Source organism: Squalius cephalus (assembly GCF_949319135.1).
Source record: "Squalius cephalus genome assembly, chromosome: 17".
NCBI lineage: Eukaryota > Metazoa > Chordata > Actinopteri > Cypriniformes > Leuciscidae > Squalius > Squalius cephalus.
The window spans coordinates 6508473-6530811 of record NC_137138.1 but is presented as its reverse complement, the minus strand read 5'-3'; the positions used below and the strand labels follow the sequence as shown (position 1 = coordinate 6530811).

The window sequence follows — 22339 nt, the reverse complement described above, 5'->3', positions numbered from 1 at the left end:
ATATCAAGCGACGAGAATACTTTTTGTGCGCAAAAACAAACAAAAATAACGACTTTATTCCACTATTCATTTCCTTCTCTCTGGGCCTCTTAGTGTTTTTGCGCAGCGCGTCTGTGTTGCACGTCAACACGCATCACACACATGACCAGCTTCGGCCAATTGTGAGCCTACGTGGTGACGTGTAACACAGACGCGCGACGCAAAAACACTACGTGAACCAACTAGAGGCCCAGAGAGAAGGAAATGAATAGTGGAATAAAGTCGTTATTTTTGTTTGTTTTTGCGCACAAAAAGTATTCTCGTCGCTTGATAAACTTAAGATTGAGCCACTGTAGTCACTTGGACTATATTAACGATCTCTTTAATAACTTTTCTGGGCCAGCAAGTTTCGGTCACCTAGAAGCCTATGGAGGAGTGATCAGCTCTCAGATTTCATCAAAAATATCTTAATTTATGTTCCGAAGATGAACGAAGGTCTTACAGGGTTGGAACAACATGAGGGTGAGTAATTACTGACAGAATTTTCATTTTTGGGTGTACTAACCCTTTAATGTTACTTCGCCCACGGCTTAGGATTCCGTCATTGTCGTCGAGTATCGTTCGAGAGAACAACCAGCGCTGTATTTCAGTTGTTTTCCTCTGTGAACATGCACTAATGGATGTCTGACAATTTCGTTGCTTTTTGGAGTTTTCAGATTTAAAAACGTCAATAAAGGCTCGTTCGTTCTGCTCTCATGGAACAGATAGATTATAATATGTTTATACCGTCAGGTGAAATCATGCAGGCGTCGGCGCTTTCTCCGTCCATGCTATAAATGCACATCCATGAATGAGCGCGGATTTTCTAGCGCATTACTTGAACTTCATAGGCAATATATCTATGGTTTAACCCATTTGAGAGGCGGCCAAAATCAGAAATTAAAATGGACTGAATAAGCTCTCTACGAACTTGACGAGCGATGTACGTGGACAGAACTCAAAGCGTCAGGACCTCAGACCAGCTCTTTGTCTGTTACGGAGGCCAGCAAAAGGGAAAGGCTGTCTCCAAGCAGAGGATGGCCCACTGGATAGTGGATACCATCGCCTTGGCTTACCAAGCTCAAGGCGTGCCCTGCCCGCTCAGGTTGCATGCACACTCCACGAGAGACGTTGCATCCTCCTGGGCGCTGGCACATGGCTCCTTGCTAACAGATATCTGTAGAGCTGCGGGCTGGGCGACACCTAATACGTTCGCTAGATACTATAGCCTACATGTAGAGGGATCCCATGTGTGTATATTCTCCACGGCTGCTTCTAAACGGAAGCCTGTGTCTTTCCCTTGGGCTAAGTCACCCACACTATTCATATCAGTACAACCCTCGGGTTAGTCCATATGTGTGTTCCCACATAATTCTCTTTAAGAATGTGGCTCCCGCAGCGTTCCCCTCCCTCAGATCGGGCACGCTTTCCCAGTGTTATTCAATAATCTCACTGTATGGGTTATCACGGAACAACAGTGACAGATACACTCAGTGTAAGCCCTCTCCTATCGTCCTTTCAGGCAAGAAGGTGTGAAAGCTTACACAGGGCGTTGGATGGGGTGCAGCAGCTGTGGCCCTTTAGTAGGGATTCCTATTCGTTGGTCTCGATGTGGCATCGACTGACCGACCGAAAGGGAACGCCTCAGTTACATATGGTAACCCTCGTTCCCTGAGGGAGGGAACGGAGACGCCACGTCCCGTTGCCACATCCACTGCTGCCCGCCGGGGCGACCAGCTTTTCAGGCTTGTTATACCCGCACTGCGAGGCTGCACAGCTGATGCAAATTATTGCACGTCAATGTGTATTGGCTTGTTTTAGTTTCAGTCAAAGTAGATTGGCCTCTCTAGCGAGATTCCTATTCGTCGGTCTCGACGTGGCATCTCCATTCCCTCCCTCACGGAACAAGGGTTACCATATGTAACCAAGACAATCTGTAACTCTCAGTTTTTTTTCTCTTTATTTTTTTGACTGCAGGTACAAAGACAAATAGTGTTTGTGATGTCACTGGGTACAAATACAGATCATTGATGTCCCTTTCTCTCTGTTTTATTCCTAAAGGACATTCTCTCAGCTGTTCTGAGTGCATGAGTCTGACGGGTTCTTGTGCAGGACAAACGGTTAAAACATGTCCCATTGGATCTTCTCAGTGCATGAGTTCAACAGCAGTAACACAATTAAGTCCAATAGGATTTAAATTTACCATTGTTTTTGACTATAATATGACTATAACATACTGCTATACTTTACAGGAGCTGCGACAGAACGGCTACTCGTTTTTCTGGCGGAATTTATTATTTCAATTATAGTCTTTATGTGGTTTAATATTCACAGACACTAGTCTATATCGCGATTTTATTTAAGTTTAGTGACCTACTTTTCATCCAAGATCTAACAAATTTCGCGTTACAGTAGATGAATTCCGTTTTTATGCTTGGATTCCACGATTTTCTGCATCGCTGGAATGAAATCATATGGCCCTATGGGAGTAGGAGGTAGAAAAAGAAGATTTGAACTTTAGAAATGCTTGGGAAAATGTAGCTTGTGTGGACACTACACTACTTGATCAAAAAACTGAAAAGCTATTTGATTCAGAAAACATGCGACGCTACCACGCTACTGAGAAATGTAGTTAAACTAGTAGCGTCACTACTTGTAGCGACGCTACTGCCCAATACTGCATACACATGTAACAAGCAAAGTATTTTTAATAATGTAGCTACTTAAATAATATTAAAAACTAATGCCAGAAAGATATCAGTTCTGATGTTGCTCATAAATAACAGTAGTGATGTTGTACTACGAGGACATATCATGTCACCGGAAAAAGTCATCAGTGTCCCAATGTGTTGTGAGCCAGGATCCTTATTGCTTCCTTGATCCTTTTCAGACTTCTTTACAGCTTTATTGAATATGACCTCAGGAACAAGGTAATGTAGTATTTTATTTCAGCAAAAAAAAAAAAAAAATCACATCAGAACACCAAAGATAGTACAGAGAAATGCAAGCTATATATTCAGTAAAGAGTGTGTGATTGTAGAATGTGAAGATCTGCTGTATTCAGTGCATCATGAAGTAAGAGAGCAGAGAACAGCAGAGGAACAGGAAGCTCTGGGTGACACTCTGAGCCCCGTTACACAGGTTCCCCTCACAAGATGAGAAGCTCTGAACACTAACTGATGCTGTGGCGTCAAAAATAGAAGACACACAGCCTTTAAAAACCCATGACTGGCCTTCAAAAGTCCCTGATGAAATGAGAGAGAACAAAGATTGAATAAGTCTAAGCTGGACATTGATATATATGTGATCTGTGTCAAATGTTTAAACCTAAGAGAGTTTAAGATAATGACTTTAATCTAATTCCTTTTTTCCAGATCCTCACCTGTTGCTTTAATGCAGCGATCTTCAGTCCCTAAACAGCTCAGTTTATTTGAGCAGCTCTGTTCATCACAAAAGTAACATTTCTTTCCATTTGGGATGGGATCTACAGAGGGAAAACAAGTATTATTTTTATTTATTTTATTTTATGTACAAAATATCTAATCAAACACTCCTTTAGCGGCTCCATTCAATCAGTTCACCACAGACAAAACGCACTTCCCTGATTGAATGTCATTTGGAAGTAAAAGAGAGTTGAATTTATAGAAGTCATTGAATACATGATCATTGAAGTACAATACCTGGAGCATCTTGAGCGTTACACTGGTCTGTGTTACAGCAGGAAGAAGTCGTCCTTACAATGCCGAAATTCAAGGACCAACTTTGACAGGCAACTGCACAAGCTTTAGCCTTCACTTTAGAAGTAATGTTACCTAAAAATATGAATGGTACAGGAGAGACCAGTTCAACTGCACATTATTTTGGTGGAAAAATTATTTATAAATGTCCAAATTTAGCATTGAACATTTTTTAAATACAAATCCATACTCTAATAGAAAACAAATGAAATAGCAAATGAAATACGAGTAGCCGTTCTGTCGCAGCTCCTGTAAAATATAGCAGTATGTTATAGTCATATTATAGTCAAAAACAATGGTAAATTTCAATCCTATTGGACTTACCAATTTGTGTTTCTGCTGTTGAACTCAAGCACTGAGAATATCCACTGGGACATGTTTTAACCGTTTGTCCTGCACAAGAACCCGTCAGACCCAAGCACTCATAACAGCTGAAAGAATGCCCTTTAGGAATAAAACAGAGAGAAAGAGACATCAATGATCTGTATTTGTACCCAGTAACATCACAAACATTATTTGTCTTTGTACCTGCAGTGAAGAGAATGAACAGGAGAAAAACTGAGAGTTGCAGATCCATCTTTGATCAGGAGGAGAATGAAATAATGTCTGTTTCAGTGCCATTTTATAGCTTATCACAAGGCGAGTTAATGATAAATGATGGTTTTAGGAAACTACAAGGAATGTATTGTTTTGCAGTGTGTACTTTGATCTTAACACCTTTTTATTGATTATTCTCAGATTCTGTAAAATAAGTCGAGTCTGGCCTAAATTATAAGCATTTTAAAATCACTTATAATTTGGTCAGAAGACTTCTCTGTGGTATGTTCTTATTGAAAGCCTTATAGCACCATAAATTGAAGCCTCAGTAGGTTTTTGTAATAAATTCAATTTATTTTAATTGGTTACTTTTCTTTATATAATAAACAAAAATGTAAAGGCAAATAAAACTTCATCATTAAAGTATAAAATACAATAATCACGTTTTGAATCAAAGGTGTAGTCAGCTCTTGGCTTCTTGTCTTCCGCTTGGGGTTTCTTGTCCTCAGCTCTGGGCTTCTAGGCATCGTGTGTACTGACGTATCAGTATCCAAAGAGGCAATCAGCTCATCAGTCTTTTATACTCCTGTTGTTTACCACACATGTTAGGATCTAATCTTCTTGAATGACATAAGTTGTGACTTTCCCAAAGTTTCCCAGATCCTTCTCAAAGCCTCGCAGGTGCAAGCTGTCTACCTCTTCATGTCCTTGAACTCCAGTAAACTCAACCAAGATGGCTGTTTTCCTTTTAAGGTTCTAGGAGTAGAACCACAGTAGAACCACAGTTCTTTGTGTCCTTGAGCACACACACATAATAGCACACACTTCTGCTCCTCTTTCTCATGGGTAGGCACACACACATATACAAACGAACAAATTACTGTATACATCTATGCCAATACAATATAAGGCATTTTTTACAAACAAAAATAAATAACAACATTGAATTCTATGCATTATATTCAATACAGTGGCTAAATATGTGTTACAAAAAGGCACCTACAATAAACAAGAAGGCAGGTGGTTGCATTTTCTTGATATTATACAACAGTATACAGTAGGTCTACTTCAACCTATACTTGAAGTGATGGTTAACTCAAAATTTAAGATTCTATCGTCATTTTCACCCTCATGTCATTCAAAACCTGAGTTTCTTTCGCCTGCGCAATACAAAAGTAGATATTTAGAAAAGTGTGTACATGTTTGGCTATATTTGTGAAGGCCAAATGTCACTTATATTTTGACATATTTGGTCCTTTCTAGTTTCTAGCACATGTTTCTGTGAAGGGTAGGTTTAGGGATCGAGCTTGGGTTAGGCCACAGACATTCATTGGTAACACTTTACAATACGGGTGCACTAATAAGCATTAATTCATGCTTAACTAATGCACAGATATTAATGTGTTGTGTTGTAATGTATGACTCATGAAGAACTAAACCATTAATTAATGATTACTGCATCAGCAACTACTAAAGATTCTAAATGATTAATAGATTAAGTAATATATGAATTGTTATTAATTAAATGTGTCATAATGTATTAATTCCTTAATAACTTATTTTATTAACTAAAAGTGTAAATTAATGCGTTAATTACCACAGTTGGTCAAAGCAATTTACTTCAACTTCCAGTTGTCTGCTTTAATTAATCATTAACTAATGATTTGCAGATGTATCATTATGTTATGACTTTACTTGTTGAGGCAGATGACTATTAACTAATTGTTAAGTAATATGCCATTTTGGTTTTGACATCCACACTAATCCATGGATTTCAATTTCCAACCATGTACAACCAATATTTCACTGAGTCCGATGAACCTTGTTGTTCATGCACATGACTGTCAGGTTAAGCTTGAGGTCGTGGAACACTGAGAACATGCGGTTGAGAACTGCTATTTCATAACACGGTGTCTAGACTGGACAAAGACAATAGAACGTCCATTATAGTCAGTGATACTACACTGGATGTGGCGCGACACTACACAACAAAAACCTGACAGTAAACCAATGCCACACTCTATTTCTGACATACTCAGAGCTCTTGTGCTAGTTCTGTTACGAAGGACAAACGGACGATGGTCTGTCATGTCCAGTGTAGACAGCTGGTCTCATCCAGTTTAAACACAGTGTAACATCTTCAGGAGTTCAGATTCTGGTGTGCTGATATTTGTGTGCAGTCCAACTCACCCATCCTTCAAACACATTCTTTGACATTACATTCACTGCATGTGCAAACTGTGAAAACCCATAAATGGCATATTACTTAACAATTAGTTAATAGTCATGTGCCTCAACAAGTAAAGTCATAACATATTGATACATTTGCAAATCATTAGTTAATTATTAATTAAAGCAGACAACTGGAAGTTGAAGTAGGCTACATTGCTGTAATCAGTCGTGAATCAGTTATTCACTGCAAACGCATCATATGTGAAGCACTATAGCTCGTGCTGCTCCTGCACCGCACACACACACACACACACACACTGCACACGGAGTATGTGGGAAACAGCCGTAAGATCCACCTACAGTTCTTAGAAACTTAGATGTGTCACGCACATAGTATCTCTTTATTTCGTACAACAGCAGCACTCATCTTGTTTGTTTACAGCGGATGCCGATGAAGACAGCCGTAAACCGGAAACTGATATGCCGACTTCTGACAATAGCGGAAGTTTGTCGCGACGCTTGTGCACATAGCCTATTGCATCAGTTTATGATTGTACCACTAGTCTTTTATATAATATGTGTTAAAATGTTTTAAACTTAAGCTAATTTTAACGATTTTTTCCGTTTGTATATGTCTGTTGTTAGTTAGCAACAACACCTCAGGCAGCATTGAGATTAGAGATGATGTGAAGCGAACAATGTAAGTATTGCATAAACATCCTTATCAAAATCCATGTTAAAAGTATTACTATGCTATTAAAATATTTTTAATTGGGTAAAGTAGATTAACAGATTCGAAATAGATTAATGGATTAGTTATTATTATTAACTTAGTTATCTATCAAGATATACTTACTTTTCAAAAATTAGCTATATTTACTTAATGTTTCTTGTTGATTAGAGTCCTCCCTATGGAGTGGAAAGAGCAACATGATGTGCTTCTCTGTAGAGAAATCCTGCTCACAGAACCATACAGGTACAAAAAGGGCAGTGTTGACAAGGGCAAGGCCTGGTCAACTATAGCATACACACTGAATTGCTCTCAAGAACCCAAATTCAGAGTTATGCAGAGGTCAGTGAGGGAGAGATTCAACTTGATTCAGACGAAATACAAGGCCAGAAACAATAAAGATGAGAAGAGCAGTGGAACATCTGCAGAAATAACAGAACTTGATGAACTAATTGAAGAAATAACAGAGAAAGAAAGAGCAGCTGAGGAAAACAAAGGGAGTGATGAGAGTATGAGGAAGTTAGAGACGGACAGGGCCAAAGCAGAAGAGGCAAGGAAGAAGGGCATGGAGAGGGTTAGCCAGACTAGCAGGAGGCTTAGTGAAGAGGGAGAGGACTGGACAAACAACAAACGTAGGAGAAGGAGTGGGAATGACACCATTGAGTTTTTGAGGGAGAGAAGCCAGACTGAGAGCGTTCTAAGAGAAAAGGAATTAGAATTGAAAAAATACAGGTTGAAGAGCAAGCAAAAGCAGCACAACAAACACAAAAACAGATGAGTGACATGATGCAACTAATGCAACAACAGCAACAGCAAATGCAGGCAATGCAGACTATGCTACTTCAGCAACAGCAACAGCAAGGGCAAGCATTACTTGGCCTCATTGAAAATTTGTCAAAGAAATGATTGTTCGACGGCGAGGCGTGAACCGTCCGACGCAGTCCATTAATACCTGACAATGGACACCTCGAAGGGCATTAACCAGCTTATATCATGGTCACTTACGAAAGAAAGAAATATTTAATCAATTAATAATACTTTAATGTGTTTTACAGTAAAAATCGTGAGTTTTTTTTTTAATTAAGTCGAGCGCACTATTTAATATCTCCTGTATACAGGCGTTGCCAAGCAACGTGGCCACAGCGACCCGACCGCAGCAGTTGATCAGTGAGTTTGAGCAGAGACAATTTATAAGAGACATGCCACTTCCTCAATCCTCAATACAACTATATAAGGAAAGCCCGTAACGGCAAAGATGGCGGTTGTATGCACATGTCCCGCCCCTCCCGCTGGAAAGCCAATCATCTGCTTTTAACAGTCAGCAGCTGACCACTAAGGAGCGAATGTACAGTGACGTGACATAACTGCCATATTCAACCTGTGCTTTCGCGCTGTGGCTGGCGCTGAGCCAAAGACGGACGCGCTCAGCGCTTGTCATAGGCTATATCACAACTGTTCAGTGTGTTTAACCACATAATGTTTATTTTAGGTTTCAGACATTTAAATACATATAATTGTTTAAGTGCTTGGCACAACACCGGCATTCTGGATAGAGACGTAAATGAAGTTTGGTGTTGTGAACGTGAACCCTTGCGCATGCGTATTAAAGGTATAACCTGTGGGGAAAAAGGCATTTTGAACCTTATTTTGGGGCAAAGTCATCAAACTTTTTCAGCGATTTTTATCATATTTTACTGCTGTTTCTATACATGCAGTTTTTATGTCCCGGTGACCAGTGAAAGTGCAGTTCTGACTCTCTGCCCATTCATTTAGATAGGAGCCTGGTCTTGTTAGTCCGAAATAGCTGCCCGGAGGAGTTGCCAAGATGGCGGCCGAGTGGCACGACTTTCCTAAAAGGACTTTGGTTTGAGCCAGCGCAATCATTTAGAACTGTCATCAGGCAAATTGACGGGACGCCTTTCCTAGGTGTACATTATCTCTTTTTAACGGACACCCTGCAGCCAATCAGAATCGAGTATTCACCCAGACCATGGTATAATGCAGATTAGTGAACCAGGTATTGTAAAGTGTTACCCATTCATTTCCTCTTAAATCATGAACGATCAGACTTGAGATAAAGTGAAAGAAGACATTGTGAACTTCTTTAATGATCCTAGACGGAGGTTTTTTCATCACATTCTTGAGCACGAGTAACGTTTGAGCGAAATTTAGATACATTTTTTTATGTCTTGTCCAAAACAAGAAAACATAAAATCCATGCATTTTCCGAGCTGCTTGTCTGATGTATGATTATGGGGATGCTGGAGCCTATTAGGTCAAATCAAATATATTTATCTTTATTTATTTATTTTATAATTTGTTTAGGTTTTTTATATAAAAAAAAATCAAGGAGTACAACAGCAAGAATGATACATTTCCAGTTTAAGAGTAGTATTAAATGTTATTAGAGCAACATCATTTGTGTGAAAGGCTGTGGTACATTAAGATTTAGATTAAAAATAGAATAAAACACAATGCAGCTAGAGCTTAATCCTAATAATTTTCGTTAAAAAGTGTTTAGATTTTTTTATCACTAATTAATAAAATGATTATTGTTCGTCAAATAATTTGGACTTCCCTTTTGTGACTGAAACTTGGCTTGATTCTTTGGACTCAAGTCCTTTATCAGAACTTTCTCCTTTCAATGACTTATTTTTGAATTACCCGAGAACCTCTGTGCGAGGTGGAGGTGTTGCAACAGTGTACAAAAATCTTTCTAAATGTTGTAAACTTCCCTCTGGGACTTGGACCTGTTTTGAAATGCAATTATTTAGAGTTGACACTGCTTTTTTGTTGTTATGTGCACTTGTATACAGGCCTACAAAGTACAATAAGGATTTTAAAAATGAATTCTATGAGTTTTTGTCTGTCAGAGTTTCAATAATTTTATTATCCGAAAAGGCTCTGGTTCGTGCTCCCTCTCTCTGCCCCTGCTGATGGTGAATGGGGAGTTTCACCACCACCACCAGCACGCCACCAGTGGCCTGTTCTAACAGGTGATGAGTCTCTGCAAGACTGCTAAGTCCATCTTTAAAATCTTTGTTAGGTCGGTCACTCTGTCACAATCTGGCTGTGTAGATACATTGCATGATGAAGGAGAATAAACAGAACAGTCTTTATTCAATTCACTGACAGAAACACAGGAGTTGGCTGGAGAATAACATTAAGACAACCACTTAAACAGTCAGAGTAGAGCCTGATTGATTTAGTTTACCCTAAATATTAATTAATGCATTAACTATCATGTAGTTAAGGTTCTGCCATTCATGGATGATTTCTTATGACTGCAGTCGTAGTTAAGGATAGTTCTTCACTGGTCCATGATTAGCTCATTCTTCACTAATCATGAGTTCATGTTGAAGTAAGTATTAATTCAGGTATGATCATTCATGTACCTTTTTTGTTAAGTGTTACCAAAAACAATACACAATAATGAAAAAAAAAAAATCATTTATTTAATATCATCATTTATTTAATAAATATATACAAAGTACTAGCATGAAACTGTAGATGGTGCAAGCTAATAGGTCCTTTTACTCACCTGTTCATAATCACATCGTTATCTATAGGGCGCAGCTGATTGGTTCCTGCCATATCAGTAGCCAATGAGCTTATGTGCTCAACCTTCAATACTTGTGTAGCATTTGCCTTAGCAGTGCAGCGCGCTTACAGAAACCCTCCACCTTCCCCAGCTCCACCTGTAGATCTGCTAAGGGTAATTCATGTACGTTATATTGTACAGCAGCAGCATGCCTTACTTGCTCACAGCAGTGTGTCATGTACAGTACGTATTGGCAGAAGCAAGTCCCGTACTTGCTAAGTCCCGCAGCAGCAGCAATAACCTCATAACAATCTCTCGCAGTGTAGCAGATCTATTCCACCAAGACCAAATATACAATATTGGCATATATTGGCATTACCATGCCAATACACTCCGAGAGTTGTCATGACAGATATATTGATAACCAACCAACAGACTACATTTTGTAATTGTCCATGTCATGTTTAAAAAAAATGTCATTAAGACACAAAGGCTTTTATGCAATGGTGTAATATGACATTTCATGGAAGAGCAAAATCCATATTGCTGTGCAACATTCACTTTCAATTATTTGACATTTTAATGTATACATAGTATACACAGTTTTTTCATCTGAGCAGTTGGCCTATTCAGAAGTGTTTGCTTAAACTGTATGTAATTTATTAATACCCGTATACATATACATATACGTATATATATATATATATGAAGAGTTCAGATGCAAAAGCCTCTAAGTGCCTCTAAGTCTGAACTCTTCATATATATATATAACCAAACCGAACCGTGAATTTTGTGAACCGTTACACAGTTCGGTACGTTTTCGATACAGCAAAAATAAAGTTTTGCCAAAAAAATCCTTGATTTAGTTTATTTTATTTTTTTATATAGCACATTTCTACTGCCTCAATTGCAGCCCAAAGTGCTGTACAAAGCCATCATCAATAAGACCAAACAAAGAAAATACAAAACACAACAACATAAAATTAATATTTAGTTCTCTCCTGGGTCAGAGTCAAACGCCAAGCTATAAAAGTGCTTCTTCAAAGCCGTTTTAAAGGAGACATATCATGCTTTTAAATCGTTCCTTTTTACATATAAATCATACATTTGTAGTCTATATAAAGCGGAACTGCAATGCTTGGGTCTGAATTCCTCATTATTATAGCTCCACAGGCCCCTTTTCTACCCCTTTTCTGATGTGCGTCTGAGAGCAACTCGTTTTGGTGCGGTCTCTTTAAATACAATTGAGACACGTCATACCCCGCCCCCTCTCCAGGTGACACTTGGTTCAACTCCACCCCGTTCGGCCATTTTTGTAGTTTGATGATAGCAGAGATACGATTATCTAGCAGCACAGAAACGTTTTATTCACACGTTATTAACAAAATGTCAACAATGGAAGACTTGTCCAGCCAGCCTTACATGTTCGAGCCAGAGTCGGAGCCGGAGCGAGATGAAAATGAAGACGACGAACCTGCAGAACAACGTCTTCATATGGATGTATCGCAATGGTGTGTTACTGTATTTACACATGAAACTTTGGTCTTCCGACCTTTTACCACCGTGTCGATTTATTTTGATTAATATGTGCGAGGGAGAGAGAGCAAGACAGCATCTAGTTTGGAGACGGTGAAGTCTTGTTTACACTTTCGCCTGGCTCTGAAGAGAGAGAGAGTGAGCGCGACCGGGTCTCTCTCTCTGTGCTCGTTCTTTCAGTTAAACATGCGCCCTGTCACAAGCGAAGCAGTTCATCTACATTAGACGGTGTAATGAAGCGTGTGGGTTACTACATCCAACAACCGAACATTTTAACTTACCCTCTCGTAACTTCTGCATCCTTTAGCTTGGACTACAAAATTGCAGCGAGAAATAAAAATGGCGGATTGCTCGAAGTGTTGAGCTGGAAGTCAATGTCCTTATTTGGCAGTTCCGCTGCAAATACTGTGACGTAATAGTTCACAAAACGTCATAGAGAACAGAAAAATCGGAACAGGTTGAAAAATATGACCAAAACAGAATATAAAGATATCAACGAAACACCTGAAGAGAATAATTTAAACTTTTCTGTACTTCTAAACACTCCAAATATACAACAAAATGCATTTAAGGGCTAAAAAAGTGGATTTAGCATGATATGTCCCCTTTAAAAGAGGACAAAGAGGGGACGGAGCGGATGGCAAGTTATTCCATAACCTAGGACCGGCTATCGAAAAGGCACGATCACCTTTTCGCTTGAGTCGGGATTTATAATCAATTAGGTCCTAAATTTGAGGTTGTTAGGGGGTTAAAAGTTTTCTGATCGACATATGTGCATTTCAAGACGTTTGAAGCCCAAAGAGGATAAGAAATGGCGTTAAACCCATGTTAGCGGGCAGTAATTATTTGTCAATATCTGCTCTCTCCTCAACTCCATCAGTCTTTCTTTTTCTCTCAGTATCCTTATCTTGCCTTATCCTAAAGCTGGTCTTTTATAATTTACTGAAGGCTACAAATTATATTATAATATTAATTCTCAATATGTACACATTCATATTAACCGTGTGCCTGATATGATGAAAACGGCTTTGTTAATGTTTTTTGTCCCCTCCCCTCACAATGACAGTAAACTATATTATTACATTACATGAATCACGTTACATAGGCCTATTTTCAGTTAAAAATGGCGAAATTAGACAAAAGTTTATTAGTTTGCCTGATTATTTCTGTCAGTCTAACATTTATTACCTAAAACAGCTGTCAAATAGGAACTGTTTAGTTTAGCTATCTTATCTCGCACTTAAGCATAAACTACTGAAGCTTCGAGTTGCGCCTCACGCTGCTAAAATTTGGGCTCTGCAGCATCTGTGAACATAAATGTTGTTCCAGGATCAACAAAAGATGCTGATCCAGGACCATGTCTTAGCAAAATCACGGCAACCGTGCAGAATAAGACCAGGACCCTCTATTTTTCCTTCTGTAGGTCCCTCTAATACCACCAATGGAAAGTCTTGTTACTACTGTGATGATAAGAGCTGCTTGAACACAGTGAGCTGTTCAGGGACTGAAGATTGCTGCATTAAAGCAACAGGTGAGAATCTGGAAACGGAAGAAGATTAAAGTCATTATCATTTAAACTGCCTTAGGTTTTAAATATTTGACACAGATCACGTTTAGCAATGTCCAGCTTAGACTAATCTTTGTTTTCATAAGGGAATTTTGGAAGCCAGTCATTGGTTGTAAAAGGCTGTGTCTCTAAATTCATTTGTGATGCCACATCATTTATTCCTGTGTAACGGGGCTCAGAGTGTCACCCAGAGCTTCCTGTTCCTCTGCTGTTCTCTGCTCTTCTACTTCATGATGCACTGAAAACAGTCTTCTACAATGTTACATGCTTCACTGAACATATGGCCTGTATTTTGTATGTACACTTTATGAAATACAATGTGCAAATCACCTCTGCACTTGTTTCTGGTTTTACTTTGGGATACTCCACTTTAAAATGAAAATTCTGTCATCATATACTCACCCTCATGTTGTTTCAATCCTTTATGAATTTCTTTCTTCTGCTGGACAGAAAGGAAGATATTTAGAAGAAAATCAGTAACCAGACAGTTTCTGGTCTCATTGACTTCCATAGTAGGGGAGCGCGGGGCACAACCTAACGCGGGGTTAGTTGTAACACGCTTGTTTTAAATACTTCCGCACATGCTTGGATGACGGAACTTTGTGTATTTACTAGTTGCCATATCAACACTATATAGAAAAAAAAAAATCCGCCAAAATTATTTTCTTTTTGGAAGATATCCATAGACATTTATTAAACTATAGCAAAAGTAAATTTCTTACTTAAGTTAATTTTTCATCTCTATTTTTTGTGTTTATTTAAAATAAGACAAATCTGATATTATTTTAATCTCCAAGATGTTATTTAACAGTTGAGATAGTTCTTTAATGCTTCGCTAACTAGCAGAAGACACTAGTAGGGTTTAAATCCCAGTTGTGCAGGCGGGGGCATGTTGTAACACTGCGTTACAATGTGCCCCTATTAGAAATATGCTATTATATTCTATACTTTTATTAATTTTATTGAGAAAACGTGAGAAAAAGGTGAATAAAGGCTGAGAGTCAATGTCCAGAAATTACTAATTATTTATTTGTTTTGAACTATGTTGTATAGCTGTGTTTTCATGTGTTCGTAGTCAAAACTCAAAAATGAGTTTATATTTAATTATTAAAAATTGCCATTATTTTATATGAAAGAGTTTTTTAATTGTATTTTATTTAGAAAATATTTTAGTTTGTTTTGTATATTTTTTTTATTGGATCAGATAACATTTTAAGCTGCCATATGTCATGTTACAATGTGCCCCACACATGTTACAATGTACCCCACCTATGGGGCATGTTGTCACATTTCACTTCCATTCTTTCGGGCTATATCAGGAAAAAAGTATATACTGTATTAATAAAACAAAAACACATAATTGTACTAGACATGTGGGAAATTAATGTGGGGAAAAAATAAATACTCTGAACCATAAGTAGATTTGCACAAACTGAGAAAGTCAAAAAGCGTTAGGTTGTGCCCCGCTCTCCCCTATATATTTTTTCCTTTATTACTTTTAACACCAAAACGCCAATGAACATCCAAATAGCAGGCAGGAAGAAACTTGGTGCGCAGCAGCCGTTCTCTCAGTAATCTATATTTACGCAGCAGGCAGCAAACAATTACAATAGCCTCCTTCTGGAAGCATCGGGTATCGCACTCCAAAATAACTATCAAAATAAAAGTCCCACAATAGAAGACTTCTTCGGGAGCCTTTTATAGCCTACAATTGTTTTGTTCCTTTGGGTTGTTTCTTAATTTTTTTCCCTCTCTTTGGTTCTTTGCAGAATCTTTTTGAGGAGGGAGGTGTTACGATCTTGTCTTTACATTCTCTACCTGATGGTGGCAGTATAACAACAAAAACATAAAAAACATGTATATCGCGAATGTATTGGAGTCGTAGTTGTGCAGGAATCCTTTCTGTTGTGGAGTTTGTATGTTCTCTCAGTGTTGGCGTTGGTTTTCTCGGTTTCCCCCACAATCCACAGACATACAAGGACAGGTGAAGTGGAGACTGTAAGTTTGTCTGTGTGAGTGTGAATGTGTGTGTGAGTTTGTCATCCCTGTGATGGACCAGCCTGTCCAGTGTGTTTTCCTGCCTACGACCCGAGACACTGGGAAAGACTCCAGCCTCCAGACCCTATTGGACAAGCGGTAGGGAATAGATGGATGGATGGATGGACTGTGAGGGTTCTAGTAAGTCCTCCCTCTCTCTGACACTCTTCTTTCCCCACCAATTTGTCTTCTTTGATCCATGTTTCCAAACAAAATCATTCTAAAGCATTCCCAATTTATCAAATGATTAAAAAAATAAATTTAATTACTACTGTAATAGAGAATAAAACTGGGATACCTGGGTCGGTTTTCAGCTGAAATTGCAATTAGTTGTGTTTGTAGTAATTATCATTTAATTTAATTACAAATATTATTTTATATTTGAATATAATTCCTGCAGAAATGTACAGTGTTTGCCATCATTCTGATTTGAAAGTTTTTATCAGTTTTGAAAGCAGTGTGTTGCCACGTGAAAAAAAAGGTGCTATATAGTGTTTTGCAGATGGTGAAGTATGATGACAAAAGTGTTCATGGATTTTGGGAAACATGGTCATTAAATGCCTTTTGTGTAAAAGCAATGAAAAATTATTCACAGTTTGGTATATATATACTTCTGCTTCACTGAGTGAAGGATTTTGAAAATGTGTCTTCAGTATTTACCCATGCTTGTTAGGAATTAAAAAAAAAAAAAAAACTGTAACTGCTCATTACTTGTGGAAGAGAAAAGTTCTCTGGAACGCTGTAATTAATTAACTAATTAACATTTACTACAGAAATAGGGGTGAGTGGGAAAATATGTGACGTCATTATGTTGTGGCTAATGACAAGACATGAAATTTCTCTGTACTGTATACCTGTTGTAGCCATTAAAGAAAACATATTTAGTTTCATATTTATGTTTAAATATTATGTTAGTTTTTTATTTAATAAATGTTGATTATGAAAGTGAGAAAGATATGATACATCATGAGATGCGCAATATGTCTGGAGACATGAAAGTGGGTAAGACATGATTTTGAACACTTCATTAAGTTTTGCTTAGTAGAAAGACTCTTTTTAAAAGATTTTCGTTTTGTATAAATTGTATCTTAATTTTGATCAATGTTTCATCAACCAATTGCCTGCATTTAATAAATAAGAAGAAAATGTATAGCAGACAATGTAATAAGGCGCAGGCACAATCACTTGCATTGCACGTGAACTGGAGGGCGCCGAAACTCAGCTTGTGCCTCACAGATTTGAGAAATATAAGCCATCTATTATAGAAAGCTTGAAATGTCTACTTTTAAACAAAACTATTCAAAACGAAACGAAATAAGCTACTCTCTGATTATGTAATCCATATTATGAAATGTGCATTTCTCTCTGGTGTTCATGGCGAGTCCGCAATTCATCTTTGCAGCGACACAGAAAACACCAGTTTATTAATAAACAATTAAATGCCTCCTTGCTATTTTTGACACATTCATAATCATTACTTGCCGGTTCTTTGTGGCAAGCTTTATGCGTGCGGTCGTGCGCTTGAGTGCGGCTATATTATGTAAACGCTCATTATCCTGTATAGCCTATTTAAGTAATTAAATAAATATAAAGGGACGATTTGTCCACTAATGGCTTAGATTCTGGAGCGGAATATTCAGAAATGCGCTCTCCACTCACATGCTCTGATCGGAACAAAGCATGACAAATTCAAACTTTATTTCATTTTATCCATAGCTTGAACACTCACTACATTAGGCATAAGAGCGTTAGTTAACGATGTCCATTTATTCTTTTTATTTCTCGTTTTTAAGTACAATATTATGTTAGTCCACAGCCCTCCTCCAGGGGGTGCTGATGCTATGACGAGGGGGGCTGCAGCACTCACATCACCCCCCTTCCCGCGCTACTGACTGTGGCTGTTTGAGATTGTCAAATTTGTGTGGGACTTCACAAAGTTTCCTTGTTAAACCCACCCCTTTCTGAACAGACATAAAAGGAACGGAAACATTGTTATTTCATTCTGTTCCTGATACATGATGGATCTGCGTGTGTCTGTTGTTCTTTTTTTCGTTTTTCTCACTGGAGGTACAAGAAACAGCAAGTATTGAATGTATTATTTGGTACACTGAGGTCACTGAATGTCTCTCTCTGTCTTTAAGGCTATTCTCTCAGGTGTTACTCGTGTACACCTAATATGATGGGTTCCTGTGACGAGAAAAGGCTGGAGACATGTCCATATGGAAATTATAAATGTGCAAACGGAACAGGCAAAATATCAGTTGGTATTAATTGGTGGAAATTAATTTCAGGTGATAATATGAAGTAGAAGTATAATAGGTTAATCTCATCACATAATTGGCATTACTTGTCAATTGCAAGAGGAACATGATTTCTGGAATTGTTTCTTTAGCCTATTATATAGGAATTTTGTCTTTTTTTGCAGGTCCCACTGAGGTGACTGCCACATATCAAGGGTGTTTATCTCGATGTAAACCAGGGAAACAAACGTTATATGGAGTGTCATTGTCTATCCAGTGCTGTGACAATGATCTTTGCAATGCACCAGGTACTTGTGTTTATTTGACTGTGTGCTAATCTACATTTACATGTATTTAGCCAACAGTTGCCTTTTCCCACCACGATTATTATAATTCAAACACAAGTGATTGTTCAGAATGAGCACAAAATCTAATTTCAGTATAAAAATAGCGTTAACCTAGAAAAGTGTGAAAAGAAGTTTCTTGGAATTTGTCAAGTGCTTTCTGAGAGTTTGTACTTTGTATTGTTTTGAGAAAACTGATGAAATTGATCAACGATAAACATGCCATTTTATTAACTACTATTAATTATAATTATTATTATTAGTATATAATAAATACTCATTTCTACCTAGCAAGTATTGAATGTATTATTTGGTACACTGAGGTCACTGAATGTCTCTCTGTTTTTAAGGATATTCTCTCAGGTGTTTCTCCTGCAAATCTGATGCAAAGGGTTTCTGTGACGAGAAAGAGGAGACATGTCCAGCTGGAAATTATAAATGTGGAAGCAGTACAGGCGAAATAACAGTTGGTATGAAGTGGAAATTTTCTGAAAGTGATAATATGAAGTAGAAGTATAATAGGTTAATCTCATCACATAATTGGCATTACTTGTCTATTGCAAGAGGAACATGATTTCTGGAATTGTTTTTTTTACCATATTACAGTAAGTTTGTCTTTTTTGCAGGTTCCACTAAGGTGCCTTCCATAACTAAAGGGTGTTCATCTAATTGTAAACCAGGGATCAATCATTTTGGAATGAGAACTACGTGCTGTGACACTGATTTTTGCAATGCAGCAAATGCAGCAGGTATTGTGCTTTATTTGATATACATTTACATGTATTCAACTAACAGTTGCCTTTTTCCACCACGATTATTATAATTCAAACACAAGTGATTGTTCAGAATGAGCACAAAATCTAATTTCACTATAAAAATAGCGTTAACCTAGAAAAGTGTGAAAAGAAGTTTTTTTGAATTTGTCAAGTGCTTTCTGAGAGTTTGTACTTTGTATTGTTTTGAGAAAACTGATGAAATTGATCAACGATAAACATGCCATTTTATTAACCACTGTTATTATAATTATTACTGTATTATTAGTATACAATGAATACTCATTTCTACCCAGCAAGTATTGAATGTATTATTTGGTACACTGAGGTCACTGAATGTCTCTCTCTGTCTTTAAGGATATTCTCTCAGGTGTTTCTCCTGCAGATCGGATTCAAAGGGTTTCTGTGACGAGAAAGAGGAGACATGTCCAGCTGGACATTATAAATGTGAAACCACTACAGGCGAAATAACAGTTGGTATGAAGTGGAAATTTTCTGAAAGTGATAATATGAAGTAGAAGTATTATAGGTTAATGATTTCTGGAATTGTTTTTTTTACCATATTACAGTAAGTTTGTCTTTTTTGCAGGTTCCACTAAGGTGCCTTCCATAAATAAAAGGTGTTCATTTACTTGTAAACCAGGGATCAATCATTATGGAATGAGAACTACGTGCTGTGACACTGATTTTTGCAATTCAGCAAATGCAGCAGGTATTGTGCTTTATTTGATATTTTTATCCAAAAAAGTTTTTGGGAATTTGTCAAGTGCTTTCTGAGAGTTTGTACTTTGTATTGTTTTGAGAAAACTGATGAAATTGATCAACGATAAACATGCCATTTTATTAACCACTGTTATTATAATTATTATTATTAGTATACAATGAATACTGATTTCTACCCAGCAAGTATTGAATGTATTATTTGGTACACTGAGGTCACTGAATGTCTCTCTGTTTTTAAGTTAATCCTCTCAGGTGTTACTCGTGCATGCCTGATTCAAAGGGTTTCTGTGACGCGAAAGAGGAGACATGTCCAGCTGGAAATTCTAAATGTGAAAGCATTACAGGCGAAATACCTGTTGGTATGAAGTGGAAATTTACTGAAAGTGATAATATGAAGTACTGTAGAAGTATTATAGATTAATCTCATCACATAAATGGCATTACTTGTCTATTGCAAGAGGAACATGATTTCTGGAATTGTTTCTTTAGCCTATTATAGGAAGTTTGTCTTTTTTGCAGGTTACACTGAGGTGACTGCCACATTTAAAAGGTGTGCATCTGAATGTGTACCAGGGGTCAAACAGTATGGAATTACAACAACGTGCTGTGACACTGATCTTTGCAATGCAGCAGGTATTGTGCTTTATTTGATATACATTTACATGTATTCAACTAACAGTTGCCTTTTCCCACCACGATTATTATAATTCAAACACAAGTGATTGTTCAGAATGAGCACAAAATCTAATTTCAGTATAAAAATAGCATTAAACTAGAAAAGTGTGAAATAAGTTTTTTGGAATTTGTCAAGTGCTTTCTGAGAGTTTGTACTTTGTATTGTTTTTAGAAAACTGATGAAATTGATCAACGATAAACATGGCATTTTATTAACCACTGTTATTATAATTATTATTATTACTAAATTATGAATTAATACTCATTTCTGTATCATGTTTATTAGATGGAATGTATAAGGGATGCTTCCTCCTGCTCTTCTCTCCTCTGCTCTTCTACTTCCTGTTTCAGTGAGTCCAGATTCTGCTCTTCAGATTCTTCAGCAAACACCAGCGAATATGATTCACATTTTGATGCATTGCTATACTTAATAATACTTAACTTAATAAAGCTTGTTCATTGCTCTGCTGTTCTTTGTATCATGATTTGATTATCTTAATAAACAATTTTACAGTTTTTCTCAGTCGATTTGTCATATTTCTCCAAACTCAGGTCACTGTTCTCAAGTTATCACAGTGATCTTAACAGTTTGTAATTGTCCTAAACAGGATGTACATTTTCCTTCATTTCATGCAAATTAAAGTCACATGCATAATTTTCTCAAAACACTGTAATCATTTGTGGACCATTTTTCCAAACACAACAAACAAAACTCTGTTATTTGTTAAATTCTCAGTTGCACTTGGAATGTTCTCAAAATCTGCTGAGTTAGTACCGTAATACAACACAGGGGGCCCTATCTTACACATGGCGCAACAGTTATCATTTCCACGTCCTGCGACACCCACGTTGTTTAAATAGCAAATGCATTTGAAAACGAGGTGTGTTCAGGTGCATTGTTGGCGCGTTGCTATTTTGAGGCACTTGAAATAGACTGCGCCATTGACCAATATATATATATATATTTGTTATTTAAAGAGCGCGTTAGTAGGCTATTGTGTGGGTCCACAACGCATGCACACTCTGCTTATTACACACACACAGGGACGCGTACCTATATACACAAATATTAAAAATTAAAGGATTACAATGCAAAAGATTATTATTGTGTACATAAATATATGGTGGAATCCGGCTAGTCCCGTAGATGGTCTGCTCACGCGCTTTAACCTCGCGCACGAGCAGTTCCGTCATGTAAATAGCGAATCTGCCATGGCGTGAACGCAACTGGCTTTTAAAGGCAATGGGAGATGAGACTCTGGTTGGTTTATTTGACGTTACGCCCAAAACACACCCATTACTCATTAAGAGAATATTAAACTAGCAAAAGTGGATTAGGACACGCCCAAACTGAATTTGCGCCATGCCCTTTAGACCATACGCTTAGATCTTTAAAATAGGGCCCAGAGAATGCTTGTTTACACAGCTATCTCAATTACAAAAACTATAAAGGGGGAGGGGGGGGGGGGGGGAGAATGGGAAAGGAAGAGGTGTAAGAGATAGACATTTTGGAGAGGATAGAGGAAGGGTAATGTTGAGAGGGAGATGAACAGTGGAAGAGGTAGAACGAGATGAGGGGAAAGGAATGGAGCAAGAAGAGTTGAGGATTTAGAAAGATCAGCTGAATTTATCATCAAATCAACAGAACACAATTGTAGTTTTGATGTTAGTATTTATTTTTGATATAATGCATTAATATAATACAATTC

General features: G+C 37.6%; 2 protein-coding genes across 2 annotated transcripts in view; one reads left to right on the top strand and one right to left on the bottom strand.

Annotated features, from left to right (window-relative positions):
• Positions 1-4379, bottom strand: part of LOC307144951 (urokinase plasminogen activator surface receptor-like) — a 32725-nt gene extending 28346 nt beyond the window's left edge. The window contains exons 1-3 of the mRNA XM_079847710.1: positions 4284-4379; positions 4080-4199; positions 3699-3830 (exon numbers count right to left, since the gene is read on the bottom strand). Of these exons, the coding sequence (XP_079703836.1) occupies positions 3699-3830; positions 4080-4199; positions 4284-4332 (301 nt within the window). The 5' untranslated portion in view covers positions 4333-4379. The remainder of the gene's footprint in view (positions 1-3698; positions 3831-4079; positions 4200-4283) is intronic.
• A 13483-nt stretch (positions 4380-17862) lies between these two features.
• LOC307144280 (uncharacterized protein) lies at positions 17863-21146 on the top strand. Its single transcript, XM_079846535.1, has 10 exons — positions 17863-17942; positions 18017-18166; positions 18301-18423; positions 18810-18929; positions 19086-19208; positions 19590-19709; positions 19822-19944; positions 20195-20314; positions 20475-20588; positions 20917-21146. The coding sequence occupies exons 1-10, from the start codon at positions 17891-17893 to the stop codon at positions 20982-20984; spliced, it is 1113 nt and encodes a 370-aa protein (XP_079702661.1). The 5' UTR covers positions 17863-17890; the 3' UTR covers positions 20985-21146.
• Positions 21147-22339: the final 1193 nt, after the last annotated feature.

Excerpts from the sequence above, each read along its gene's own strand:
- LOC307144280 (XM_079846535.1), top strand. The coding sequence starts at position 17,891 with ATGATGGATCTGCGTGTGTCTGTTGTTCTTTTTTTCGTTTTTCTCACT. Across the intron at positions 18,167-18,300 it reads TTGGTGGAAATTAATTTCAG|GTCCCACTGAGGTGACTGCC; the intron begins GTGATAATATGA and ends CTTTTTTTGCAG. Across the intron at positions 20,315-20,474 it reads TACAGGCGAAATACCTGTTG|GTTACACTGAGGTGACTGCC; the intron begins GTATGAAGTGGA and ends TCTTTTTTGCAG.